At 36.2% G+C, this 14,399-nt stretch overlaps 2 protein-coding genes and 1 non-coding gene across 3 annotated transcripts; 1 reads left to right on the forward strand and 2 right to left on the reverse strand.

Annotated features, from left to right (window-relative positions):
• Nucleotides 1-26: 26 nt before the first annotated feature.
• On the reverse strand, nucleotides 27-2,465 carry LOC110706907 (proline-, glutamic acid- and leucine-rich protein 1-like). Its single transcript, XM_021884899.1, has 4 exons — nucleotides 1,476-2,465; nucleotides 699-806; nucleotides 495-604; nucleotides 27-386 (listed from the first exon to the last, which is right to left on the reverse strand). Exons 1-4 carry the CDS (start codon nucleotides 1,993-1,995, stop codon nucleotides 315-317), a joined length of 810 nt encoding a protein of 269 aa, XP_021740591.1. The 5' UTR covers nucleotides 1,996-2,465; the 3' UTR covers nucleotides 27-314.
• TRNAF-GAA lies at nucleotides 1,333-1,405 on the forward strand. Its single transcript has one exon. It is a non-coding gene; the product is annotated as a tRNA-Phe (tRNA).
• Nucleotides 2,466-3,312: 847 nt separating the features above from the next.
• LOC110706910 (DNA-directed RNA polymerase II subunit RPB2) lies at nucleotides 3,313-10,910 on the reverse strand. The gene is made up of 16 exons (XM_021884901.1): nucleotides 10,382-10,910; nucleotides 8,542-8,763; nucleotides 8,160-8,450; nucleotides 7,011-8,039; nucleotides 6,457-6,612; nucleotides 6,260-6,364; nucleotides 5,992-6,117; nucleotides 5,837-5,914; nucleotides 5,637-5,732; nucleotides 5,435-5,550; nucleotides 5,270-5,339; nucleotides 5,142-5,195; nucleotides 4,913-5,056; nucleotides 4,527-4,826; nucleotides 3,858-4,280; nucleotides 3,313-3,750 (listed from the first exon to the last, which is right to left on the reverse strand). Exons 1-16 carry the CDS (start codon nucleotides 10,646-10,648, stop codon nucleotides 3,628-3,630), a joined length of 3,600 nt encoding a protein of 1,199 aa, XP_021740593.1. The 5' UTR covers nucleotides 10,649-10,910; the 3' UTR covers nucleotides 3,313-3,627.
• Between the last annotated feature and the right edge of the window lie 3,489 nt (nucleotides 10,911-14,399).

The following is a 14,399-nucleotide window of genomic DNA, read 5'->3' on the forward strand; positions in this document are numbered from 1 at the left end:
TTTTACTTTAAATTCATGCAGTTTGGTTATAAGACCTCTTAATTATCTTACCAATAAAACAATTGTCTAACCATAAGGAATTACACTGTAATCATGTAATGTACTCTGTTGAAGATAATATCTCAAGTTCCCATTCCATGACGGCTAAATTTTGTCTGAGCAAAATGACGCATGACTGCATTTGCAACATTAGCTACTTTAATGTGATGCATTTAGCATAGCCATGACATATAGCGACCAATTTTCATGAGTATGAACTGATTGAATTGGAATAACAATTACTAGTATAAAGATAGAGCTAGAAATGTTAGTCCTCAGTGAGAAACGCTGAAAGGCCGGCAAGCTTGGCTTTGTTGTACAGACAGAGGAGGACGCCTGTTATGGTCCTGTAGACACACATAAAAGAGAAAATCCTTTGTAAGTGAAATGTGATAATTCATGACTATAATTGTTGCGGTTAAAAGAACTCGTTAATTACAAAAGAAAGTACATACTCCTATGTATAGGACAGAATGGCAGGAGCAACACCGAACAGATTGAGCCCCAAAAGGGTACATCAGAAGCACTTGACAGTTTCCACACTTGACTTGTCCGACTTGATGCTCTACAAAAAGTATAGTAATTAATCAAGTTCACGTAAAAATTTAATAACCAAAGACTGAATCGAATTATATGCATGAGGCTGAGCAAGAAAGAACCTTCAAGTACATAGTTCACAGTCTGGCAGCATGAGCATTGGACATGCTTGGATCCAAGAGGATAAGAAAGGAGGCGGCGGCAGGAACCACAAACCATTTGACCCCTTTCTGCACAACAATGTTCGATTTCATACCTTTTAGAACAATTAGCTGAACACAAAAGTAAACGTAAAGGAACAAAATTAACATCATAGTTCACATTTTCTGAAACAATACATCATGATGGAAAATGTGGATTTTATATACTTCGTATGATGTAATTGTAAACTGGTTGCTGAAACTATCAATCTGAATTAGGTTTCCAGAATGCATTTTCCCTTGAGAGAAATTTTCAGATGGATATATAACCTAAGATCTTTGGATTGATAAGATTACATTTGCAAGACAAATCTATACAAAGCTACCATCAGATTATCCCATTCTGACAATGTTAATTCAAAATCCTGCCCATTAATCAGTTCATCTATTGATTTGGGAATACAGTTTATAGTTTATATTAGCGCAGATTTACCAATAAATAATTTTAATAAAGACATAAAGTATATTAGGTCAATAATTTCAGAGAATGAAATTAATACTAATGGGAAACTTTGTTTGATTTTATAAGAATAACAGGGATTAAAAAGTATAAATAGCGGGGATAGCTCAGTTGGGAGAGCGTCAGACTGAAGATCTGAAGGTCGCGTGTTCGATCCACGCTCACCGCATTTTTAATTTTTTCCCTAATCAAGTAAAATCTATGAAAAAGAAAACCCGGAAAAGAAAAGGAAAACGAACCGGGTAGAGAGGACGACGGAGGCAAGGGAGGAGGCGGCGGAAGCGCATCCCAACCTGGCGGCGGACCATCTTCATCTTCGTCTTCTTCAGTTTCATCTTCTTTCTCATTTTCTCTCTCCTCAATTTCAGTTTCTGGTTTGGTTGATTTATCATCCTCTTTCAACACTGCTTCATTTTCTCTCTCCTCTTTTACGTTTTCTGGTTCCGGTGATTTAACACCCTCATTTGCTTCTGTAATTTGTTCGTCTTTTGGTTGTTCTTCAGTTGATTTACCCTCATTTGCTTCGGTAATTTGTTCTTGTTTTGGTTGTTCTTCAGTTGATTTACCCTCATCTGCTTCGATGATTTGTTCTTGTTTCGGTGATTCTTTTTCGTCGTCTTCTGGTTGCTGTGGTTGTGGTGGTGGTGGATGCTCGTTTTGGTCGTCTTTTGGTTGTTGCGGTGGCGGTGATGGTGGTTGTGGAGAGGATCGATGGTGCTGCACTTGAGTTGTCATGGGAGTATCTTCTTCTTGATTCATGGTATAAACAACCGTAGAAAATTATGAAATTTTAATGTCTTAAATTAAATAAATGCTTGTATATTGATATTAACCTCGTAAAAAAAAAAAAAAAAAAAAAAAGTTTCCTACCCTAATTCATCTTGTATTAGCATTAGAGATTTAGAGGTGTCAATTCCGATGTCCAGTTCGAGTTCGGTGAAATCGGATCGGGTCTATTTTAAATTTGAGTTATGCTAAATTGTTGAGTCTATATGTGTCGCCATCTAAATAAGGTATTTTTCGAATCGGTTTATAACTCATGCATTTATTTGAAAGTTTGGAACTTATCAATGGTGATATTAAATAGAAGTTCATAATTCATAAAAATCATAATGTTAGAGTATGCCTTGTCTATTAATTTTTGTGTTGGCATGGAGGGACGAAGCTCAATTTGGATCTATTAGGTCTTGTATAATGTCGAATCTTAAAAGTATAGCCTAAAATTTATCTAAGTACTGAACTAGCAAGGAAAAATAAAAACAACCGAATTAATTTAGGGGTAAATTCATGTTTCTCATATTAATAAACAAGATAAGTATCTCAAAGGGATATTTGTGTCATTTTAAGTAAATAAGTGGGGTTAATGTTGTAAAGTGATCTTATTTTGGCCTTCTAATACCACCATGGGTTCTTCTTTCTCCATTCTCTCACCTCCATTAATGGAAATCTAAATCTTCATTGGAAAAATCGGAACGCATGAACAACCTCAATGAAGGAGTAAGACAAACCTTGCCCTTAAGGGTTAACCATGCCATAATTTCTCCAATTTTTTTTAGGGTTTTTCATTTGATTTGACAGCGAAGCCGTCGGAAAGGCTAAAGGAGGGTGAAGAAGATAGGGGGGCAACGAAGGTGATGGTGGTTTGCGAGCAAAACGATGATGAAAAAATGGCAATTCACACCAGTTCAATGGAGTACGGGGGTGAAACCATGAAGGAGGATGAAAATTGAGATGCAAAAAAGTCTAAAAAAAACTATAAAATGTTGAAAAAGTTGCTTATATTTACTAGTTTATCATTCTGAGATATAATTATGTTTCACAATATGAGAAACCGGGGCTCTAATATAGGTGATTACGAAAGACAAAGCATAACATCATATAAGCGCAAAAATAGAAAACGGAAAATTTCTAACCACTGTAATAGGAAACTTAACAAATCAAATTAGTTCCTCTTTTTACTGACTAGTACACCAATGAAAATCACAATATCAATTTTTACAACATGATTACTTGTTATAGTTAATCGCTAAAGAGCATAACAATAAGCTACTTGGAACTAAAAGGCAACGCTTACACTTGACAGAGCACACTCTATAATACCCTTGTGATATATTACGTAGAAGATGGATTAGCATCACAAGCTCAGGCGTATATTACAAAATTGGTGGATCAAGGATTCAGATCAACTAGTCCAAACAAAGATTAAAATTAATTGATCAACAGATATGAGATTGTGTAAGTTTATAATACAATACTATGCTTTAGAAAGAAAAGGATTGGATGTATAGGAATATGAGACATTTCAAACTGCTTTGATAAAGGAGGCCTATGATACAAGCACCTTCGCCTAAAACATCGAGAATATAGTTTCAAAAGACAAAGACTTGCGCCTTATGCTCCCTTCTTTCTCTGATCCTTGGCTATCTTGTTAACATCCTTGGTGAACATTCTTGGCGCTATAGCCATAGACATGAGCTCTTGGAAGAGCAGTTTGCATGCATATGGAATGTGAACCTGCATAAGCGGTAATCCATTTAGCATGAAGTGGGAGAGGAAGAAAAGGACAATACAGAAAAGAAAAAAAAAGGGGGGGAGGGGAAAGAGTGGAATGAAGAACCAACCTGAACAATGTCAGTCTTATTCTTGCAGCCTCTACATTCAAAAGAATTCTTTTTAAGATTTGCAATGGCAATGAGCCCACACTTTTCACATACATGAACCCTGTATGCATCACTTTGGTCAAAAAGCCTTTCTTTAAGGAAGTGGGCAGCACCATGGGCAATCATACAGTCTCGCTCCATCTCTCCAAATCGAAGACCACCATCACGAGATCGTCCCTCAGCAGGCTGCCTGGTGAGAATCTGTACAGGACCTCGGCCACGAGAATGAATCTTGTCATCAACCATATGCTTAAGTCTTTGGTAGTAAGTAGGTCCCAAGAATATCATCGCAGTTAGCTTTCGTCCTGTGTGACCATTATACATGGTCTCAAAACCACGCATCTGATACCCACATTTGTGGAGGGCCTTACTGATATTGTCCACCTGTTAAGCCAAGAGGGTAGAAGTCAGTCATCAATAAACACTGATATACCCTCTTAGTTTTGCATGAGATCGTGATAGAGTGCCTCTTTATAAATGTCGAATACTCCTTAAATAAACTTTCAGAGGTAGAACGGTAGATACTTTGTTCTTCATCAAGTTAATTGCTGATATTTTTTTTTTAAAACATAAAATGGAGAAAAAACATTCTAGCACAGCACTATAATGGTGGAAGAACACAAGACTTACAGTGACATCAGTGAACGGTGTAGCATCTCCTTCCTTTCCAACATGAGCTGCAACCTTACCCATGATACACTCAATAAGCTGGCCAATTGTCATACGTGATGGGATAGCATGAGGATTCACTATGATGTCAGGAGTGATGCCTTCCACAGTCCATGGCATATCCTCCTGAGTGTAAGTCATGCCAACTGTTCCCTTTTGACCATGCCTACTGCTAAACTTATCCCCAATCTGAGGAACACGCACGGATCTCACCCTCACTTTCACAAATCTCAAGCCATCGGCATTGGTTGTTAGTAAAACCTACAAACACAAAAGTTCTAAGAACCAAATACAAAGATAACATTTGGATTACAAAGGTAATCTACTACTCATAGATATAGAATTACCTGATCCACCATCCCTGTCTCACTATGACGTAAGCTAATACTATGATCACGTCGTGAATAACGTGCAGATGGCCCCTGAGCTTCTTCCGGGGCAAGTGGAGTAGTCTTTCCAATAATAACATCCTCACCTGCAACTCTAGTACCCTGCCCAGTAAGAAAAGTTCAGATACAAAGTTGCAAACTTGTTTGAACAAGACATCTCTTTCATGACAGTAGTTAATATACTCACAGGAGGTGCAAGCCCATCATCATCTAATTTGTCGTAAGATCCATGTCGCATACCCTACAAATTAATGCATTCAGTATCAAACCATAATAGCATAACAAAACCATGTAGATTCACTTCTTAGCACTTACCATAGTATTAGATCTGTCGGGACGCCCAAAGTCCTCCTTGACAAGGGTTCCCATCTTCTTCTCCTCATCCCTAAGCAAGACACAGGTACAATTGAGCAACTACTTCACAAGAATGCCTAGCTACCAAAACGACTTGGTTTTAAGAAACCTAACCAATTTACTCACCTGTAAGATCGGAAAAATAGGGATCGGAAGAATCCACGATCAATTGCAGATTGGTTCATAATGACGGAATCTTCTTGGTTATAGCCAGAATAACAAGCGATGGCAACAATAGCATTCTAATAAAAAGAGTAACAAGCAAACGTCAACAATACTTACAGCAGTGAAAGATGTTAATCATAGATCTGCAGTAAGAGAAACTTACAATGCCAGCAGGAAGCTGTCTGAAGTGCAAGTGCTCCATAGCACGTGTTGTAACAAGAGGCTTCTGAGGATAGTAGAGGACATAGGCCAATGTATCCTAAAGAAGGCGGAAAAAATATGCAAAATGAAGTTATCAGATTTGGCAAACAGCACGAAGAATGATGTAATGATATAACCACAACATAAGGGATACACTGATACCATTCTGAACTGATAATTCGTGACGTAGATTCCCATGGCTTGCTTCCCCATAGCTGATTGATACGTATTACGTGGGGACTAGAAGAAACAAAAACATTAGCAACTGAAGCACAATAAGCTGGTCACAATTTAAACACTTAGAAATCCCAGATTACCTGATTGTGATCAGGAAATGGAATAATAGAGGCACAGACACCCAATATCAAAGATGGGTGAATTTCACAGTGAGTGTAGGTCTCAGAGTATGCCTCCTCTGGATTAAGCCGTGCTGTCACAAGATCCTGCAACAAAGATGTTTAGTATCGTCAAATTAGGAAACATGAAAGCTTTAAATTTCAGCACTCAACCACTGACTTACAAAGCCTCCTTACAACAAAGAAATACAAAAAGAGAGGTGAGCCGCATTAAGATTTCTATGCTTACATTGATAGTCATGGAAATCATAGTGGTCTCTTCTTCTTCCGTGTCAATGTACTCAATATATCCCTTTGCAACGAGGTCATGCCAACCACCATCTTCAGGTGACTCCTGAAAAAAGGCCAATTATTTTTAAAATGCACAAATCCACATGGTTAAAATGAACAGGACAAGAAATCAGGTAAATGAATAATGCAGCATACCCTCTGTTGTAATGCCCGGATATCCTTTTTCTTAATAAGAAGACTTTGTTTCTCAACAATAAACAGCGGGCGACTGCAACGACCATAATCTGTGTATATACGCAATTCTTTCAACCGGATATCTCGAACAACACCAACTTCAGTATTGACATCAACCTGAATATAGTAAATATAAATGAGGCAGTGATAACAATCAATCACATGCATTTAATCAATTTTGATATCAGGAAAACAAAATAAAGATCAATAACCAGATCAATATTCTTCACAATTCAAAAATATTATTGAAACAGCAATTTCAGAATGTAAGGAATACACTAAACTGAGTGCAACTTTACTCTGCTATCAGTCAGATAAACTTAGCCGTGGAAGTTATAAAATGAGCATGATCATGCATAAAGTTCTATCTCATAAGCCAAAGCAAGATATTCAAACAAACAAACAAACAAAAAAACAATCAGACAGGAATTAGATTACAGAATGCATCAAAAACATCCACCACCTCTGTAATTTCCTGTATAGTAATACCATCTAATCTTAAGGTAGAAACATACCCTTCTCCTTAGTTGCCTCAATGTCTTGACAAGTAACTCAGGATCTCGATGGATTCCTACCCAACAACCATTCACAAAAATCTTTGTAGCTTGGGGGATCACAGCCGGCGAAATTTCCTCAAAATTTTCCGTACTCCATTCCTCTAAAAATTCCAATATAGGATATGCTGCAGAACCAACAGTTATATACACCATTAGAGCAAGATTCTTCACTAATCCACAAGCTTGTCCTTCAGGTGTTTCAGCAGGACACATCATTCCCCACTGTGAATTATGCAGCTGCCTAGGCTTAGCTAACTTCCCTTCACGTCCAATGGGAGAATTTAACCTACGTAAGTGTGACAAGGTGGAGGCATATGTAAGGCGATTCAGCACCTGAGAAACTCCAGCTCTGGTTCCAGCAGCATTAGCCTGCCCCCAATTTCCAGTGGCAAGAGAGTACTTGAGCCCACTAGTAATTGTCTTAGCTTTGATAGCAAAGCTAAGATTCAGATCCTTTCCTGAATCAACACACTTCTGAACATAGGCTCTAACATCCCTGGTTAACTTTCGAAATAACATTCGAAAAAGACCTCCCAGCAATGGACCAGCAAGATCCAGTCTCTTATTTCCATAATGATCCCTATCATCCTCAGGTCTTCTACCGAGTGCACATAATAGAAGCCGATGTATAATGTATCCAAAATAGTAAGCTTTCTTAGTCTCACAATATTCACCAACACCAACATGTGGAAGCATTTCCTTTTGAAGAATTTCCCTGGCATACTTAATCCTCTTTTCCTTGGTAACACCAACAGTAGCTCCTCTTTTACCGATGTAATCAAGGGCAACTTGCTGATTCTGAATCACAAATGCCTCTTCCAGAGAAGGGCGAAGCAACTCCATCATTTGAGTATCAGAGAAGTCGTAGCAAATATGCTCCAAAATATCTTTATCTGCAACGAAGCCCAAGGCTCGAAAAACTATAATAATAGGAATATCTGATTTGATGTAAGGTAAAGTACAACGTATGTATTGGCCTGAAGAACCCTGCAGTCATACCACAGAAAAACATACATTAAGATATCAACTTTTTTTCTACAAAAATACAACCTAATAACTATCTAAAGACTCTCAACAGCCAAAAAAATGCACATTATATCCTTTTACCCCTTTAGCTCCAGCTCTAGAGAGCATTCGAACAAACATGGTACTGGGAGGCCTGTTTTGGGACTCTGCCATAGATCGAACTTCAGCTACATAGGCAAACTTGTTCGGCTGCCTCTTCTTGAACACATAGACATGATTCGTGCTCATCTTCTCCTGAGCAATAAGCACCTTTTCACTCCCATTGATAATGAAGTATCCACCTTGATCATAAGGGCACTCACCAAGCTCTGTAAGATCCTTCTCTGAATTCTGATACAATGTACAATAACTTGAACGAAGCATGATCGGTACCTGATCAGTAGACTCAAATCAGTTCAGCACATTAACATTGTTAATAAAGTAATCAAGTGTATCAAAAACTACCGTCAATCCAAGAAAATACCTTTCCAATGAAAACCTTCGGAAGCTCTTGTAATTCGGTTAATTCGTCACCATCATGCCCTTTTCTAATTACTCTTTTAGTGACATCAACATACAAAGGAGCTGAGTATGTCAGGTTTCTCAATCTAGCTGCTTTTGGGAACAAGGTTGCTGTCTCACCGTCTGATTCTGTCATCATAGGCTTACTCAAATAAATTTGGCCAAACTTTATCTTGTATATTGTCTGCAATAAAATCAACTGTGAAGACCAATTCTAGTGCATAGTGATGCCATGAGAGAATCTAAAATCCTTTATTTACGACTAAATTCAATTCTAATTTGTGCAGTTCAATAATTTTGGTTCATCCCATTTCAGCCCAAAGACAAAACCACAAGTCATAATAAGAGACATGGCAAAACAAGCTGTCAGAATTGATGATAAGAAACATTGGTTGCAGGGGCACTATCTTACAAAGAATCACAAGAAACAGCAGGGGCACTATCTTGATCTCCAATAGTTTAGCCATTTATTTGCGGACTTGCTAAATATGTTCATCAGATACAAACTTAATTCAAAGTTACCAGTAAGCCAAAGTCCAACCCCCTGACATTGGTTGGTGAAGTAACTAAGTAACATGGAAAATGAAGTCTATATACACACTTGAAACATTTTAAGGGGAAGGGGCGGGGGAGTTTTAAGGTAAGACAAAGTCATCTATTTAGTCATGCTTACAGCTTAAGCCAAAAGGCACATAATGAAACCTTTCAACATATATGGATCAACCAAATTCATGCTAAAATGCAATAAAAGTTCCATGTACACAATTCCATAGGTTCCATGAGTTCAATAAAAACCACTCCCACTCTTATTTCAATCATCAATATACATAATTTTCTATTGTACAATGTCAAGAAATTATACACAAAGGCTAGCTAACAATAAGGAAACAAACACAAACTCACAAGTCCAGAATTCATCCATAAATGTTTACATAATGTCATACATTTTCACAAGACATAACTAAAGCTTGCCCATATTGGCTATTGCAATTACCAAATTCCCACTATATTCAAAATCATTAAGCTCCTAATCCTCCCCTTTACATGGAGGTAAAACTCAATTCACAGTTTTCCAACAATAATTTCCCAAGAAAATCAAACTAAGATAATCCAATTACCTCAAACAACAAGCATACTTCCACAATTAAACTTGATCATAGTTCATCTACATTAAAATTCAACCACAACTCCTAAAAGATCCAAATACAACTAAAAAGCCGATGTCAAAGTTCAAACAAAATACATGCTATAGTGCAATAACAGCTCTGTGTTCAAAAGCTCCAATTTAACTACGATCACTGAGGTCTGCAATTCCATAGGTACCATTAGATGAATATATGTAAAAAGCCACTCCCACTCTTATTTCAATCATCGTATGCTACCAATAAGGCAACAATCGCATAGTCACAAGTCATACATTTTCGCAACAGCCTAATTAAAGCTTTCCCATTATAGTAGCTCTTTGATGCTTCAAAAGTTCAAATTGGCTTTTGCAATAACCAAACTCCCACTATATTCAAATTCTTTAAGCTCGCTGTTTTTCCCATCTATGAAGGTAAAATTTAATTCACATTTTTCCCACAAATCAAAGCTAAGTCAATCACCCTTAAAACAACAGGCATACACCTACAATTGCACTCAATCAGTGTTCACCCACATTAAAATTCAACATATACAAACTCCTAAAAGCTCCCAAAACAGCTAAAAACCCGAAAAACAAAGTTCAAACCATCCACATATAGCAAATTTCAACAGAAATGCCAAAACATTCAAACTAAAAAAACTTGGGGAAGTAACTAAACCTCAGCAAAATCCGACTGATGGCCAGGATTGTGCTGGGACTCGGGCCGAATCTCGATATCGGCAGATTCATCAACAATCTCCTGCATCGTATTCTGAATAAACTCATCAAACGAATCAAGCTGCTGCCTCACTAACCCCTTCTCTTCAAAATAAGCACTGATAACAGCCCAAGCATCTTCTTGGGTGATCTCTTCTTCGTCTTCTTCATCATCCATCATCATCATATTCTCATTCTCATTCTCGTATTCATATTCAACCCCATTCATTTTCACTTCCCCTTTTTGATTAAAACAGTTTCAATTTAGTAAAATTTGATTAAATTGAGCGTTCTAAATCGAAACTTTTTTAGGGTTCTTGAAATACCCCAGATGAAATTGTCCTACAAAAATGCGAAAATTGAAGTGGGTATTGTTTAAAATGAAGGGATTTTATTTAAATTTGATAGTTTGTATTGTTGTTAGTTGATTTCGCAGATAAAACTGCGAAGAAGAGGAGAGAGTGAGATTGGAAGAATGGAAAAGAGGGTGAATTGGAGGGGGTAGGTCTGCTTTTATAGACGAAGAGAAGCGGTTCGTGAGTTTGTTGGGCGGTGCTGCTGAACCGGACCGGTTCAGCCCGTATATTAGGTTTGATAAGAATTGGATGTTTGGACTTTAATTTATTGGGCTACCTAGTAATTTAAAAGCCCAATACACTAGTTATTGGGCTAGTTTGTAATTTAAAGCCCAATACTCTATTTACTGGGCTGGTTTGTAATTTAAAAGCCTAATACTCGATAGAGCCTCATAACAATCTTCCAATTAGGTTAGTTTAAAATCATCATTTAAAAGAGTTTGAAAAAAGGTGAGTAAATAACAGAGCATTTAAGAAAAATTAGGTGAGTTTTAAAAGAGAATCAAGAATAACATTTAAGAAAGTTTTTAAAAAGTGGTTAAAACGCTGAAATAGAATACATAAAGGTTTGAGAATACTTTAGCAAAGGAAAACAATACATTTCATAAAATATTATGGGCTAAAAAAATAAGAAAATTTAGAAGGTATATATAATCACAACACGTCGTTGACGTGAATTTTCTCCCTCCACACCACCCTATCCAACACCATATTTTCCTCAATCCTCAAAACACTCATGTCACTCTCAGTCACCCTTTTCCAAGTTTTCTCAAGTCCTCCCCTACCTCTCGCAATCCCAACTCTTTGCAATACCTCAAGCCTCCTTACTGGAGCGTCACTTGATCTCCTTCTTATTTACATGGCCAAACCATCTTAAGCGATTCTCTCTCATCTGATCTTGTACTCAATTGATGTAACCTCTACTTTCTTCCTTATTAGCTCAATCCTCAACCAATCCTTTCTTATATGACCGGATATCCATCGCAACATATGCATCTCCACCACATTCATCTTATGCACGTGCCAATGCTTTACGACCCAACATTCTCTACCATATAACAAAGCAAGCCTTATTGTCGTTCGGTAGAATTTCCTCTTTAATCTATGCGGTATGCCTGAATCACATAAAAAAACATTGCACTCTTCCACTTCAACCAACCCGCTTTGATCCTATGAGCTACATCTTCATCCAATTCACCATCATTTTGAATAATAGATCCCAAATATCAGAAGACCACACAACTTTGAACACACTTCCCATCCAAGGTAATCACTCTTGGCTCATTGTTTCCCACACCGCTAAACTTACATTCCAAATACCCCGTCTTTCTTCTACTCACCTTCAAGCCACAAGACTCCAAAGTCCGTCTCCACAATTCCACCTTACTTTGCACGCCTTCTTTCATCTTATCAATCAACACAATATCATCAACAAACATCATGCACCATGGTTTATCATCTTGAATTGAACTCGTCAATTCGTCCATGACTATAGCAAAAAGAGAAGGACTAAGTGCAGAACCTTGATGAACTCCAATTGTAATTAGGAACTCTTCAGTCTTCCTAATTGTGGTCCGCACACTTGTGCTAGCTCCCTCATACATGTCCTTAATGATGTCAATATATTTCCGCGAAACGCCTTTCCTTGTTAAAGCCCACCAGAGAATCTCCCTTGGTACCTTATCATAAGCCTTCTCCAAATCAATAAAAACCATATGTTAATCCTTCTTCTTATCCCGATAGATCTCCATTAGCTGTCTCATAAGATGGATTTCCTCCACAGTCGATTTTCCAAGCATAAATCCACTTGCCATCTAGGGAGTGATTCGTCTATGCTTGATAAACGTTTCCCTTTTGACAGGGCTTAGAATATTTCAAATCATAGTGCGGGGACACGTTGGATTATTTCAAATCCCACTTACCTCTTATTATATTTAATTCAATCAAATTGCCTAAAATTATATGTCGGTCAAAGTATAACACTTAAATAAAATGGAGTATTTACTGTAAATAAGGAATATAAAAGTACAAAAAGACGTATGTATTAATTTTGCTTTTTGCATTGATATTTTTTGACATAGTTTCAAAGTTCATTTAGATATCTCGATGTTAAAAGTAATAATAGTAATTAGTAAATTAAATAGGTTTGTGTAACATCAGCCTCAAAGTATATAATAAGGCAAAGTATATCAAAGAAATCTTGCAATAAAAACATAACTAAACTCTTCTTTAAAAAAAAAAGAAAATAAAGACGATGATATAAAACAAAGAGAGTACGCAATTTTACTTGGCTTTATACCAAAAAAACACGGTGCATTTAGAGAACATGAAGAAATCCTAAAAGTGTGTAGCTAAAAATGGTTTTTCCAACTTCCAAATACTTCTTATTTTAGTGTGGTAGTTCACCTGAAATATTTATGGACGAAGACTTGTTGGGATTTTTAAGCCTATTAATGCCATGCTACCATGCATAGATTAATAGATTTTCATGAAATCGACTTGTCGATTTCACCTGCCCAATCCACAAATGACACATTTTCCTTACAATTGTACTCCAAAAACATTTTAAAACTTGGTTTTTAATTTCTTCAATTTATAAGTGTACTTTAAAAATATTTTAAAATCGGTTTTTTCTTCAATTTATTTTAATGTATGTTGCCGACACACATAATTAAATTTCTTGTACTCTAGCTTTGTTTATATAATTGTACAATGGGATGCGATTAATTTGCTTTTAGAGTTATTTTATTTATTATACATTTCACCGTATTTTTCTTTCATAAAAACCTTATTTCTTTAGTTTTGTCTTGAATATTGACAATGTTTATGTTAATATTTAGCTTAGGTAAGAATGGGTCGTCCTCTAATTCTTGACAAGAGGGAGTCCCAGATAGATGCTTCAAACCTGGGAAAAAGTCGAAGAAAATGTCCTATTGAATTGTTTGAGGATAATAATTTTTGAACAATTAAAAATGGGGTTTAAATAGCTTCAATTATATACATTATTAAAAACACGAAGTATTGTACTATACAGTGTACACGTGAAAGTATAACTATGTCTAATCATCTAGTATGATTTATTAGGGTGCAAGAAACCGAGATAAATTAAAGTTACTTACACGTTAGTTGAATAATACGGTCATAAGTTTGGTTACAAAAATGAACTTAATTAAGTGAGGTGAACTTGGATTTAGACCTATCTTAGGCTCTCAATGGCCAAGTTGAACAACCCCTAACCTGATGACAATTCTATTGATGGAGACATTTGTTTTTATTAAGTGAATGTATGAGTTTCAAAAAGAAAGTAAAATTATTCCAAATAAAGAAAAATGTTGTCATCAAAATCATAAAAGTTATATGGATGATTACAAACATGTAAAAATGCTGAAAATTCTATAGTGGTTGTTTGAATTATGATTACCATAATGTTTTAATGATTATGTAATTTATAATTGACGCATTTTCTCCAAGTAACTAATTATATTACTTTATTTTTGCTATAAAATATTATTATTAACATTTGTTTAATTTATCAATTAAATTTTTAGTTTCATTTATATAATTTTTATTCTTATTTTATAGTTTCTCGAAAAATATTTATTTTATGTTGGATTAAAATTTTAA

Source organism: Chenopodium quinoa, unplaced genomic scaffold (assembly GCF_001683475.1).
Source record: "Chenopodium quinoa cultivar QQ74 unplaced genomic scaffold, ASM168347v1, whole genome shotgun sequence".
Lineage (NCBI taxonomy): Eukaryota > Viridiplantae > Streptophyta > Magnoliopsida > Caryophyllales > Amaranthaceae > Chenopodium > Chenopodium quinoa.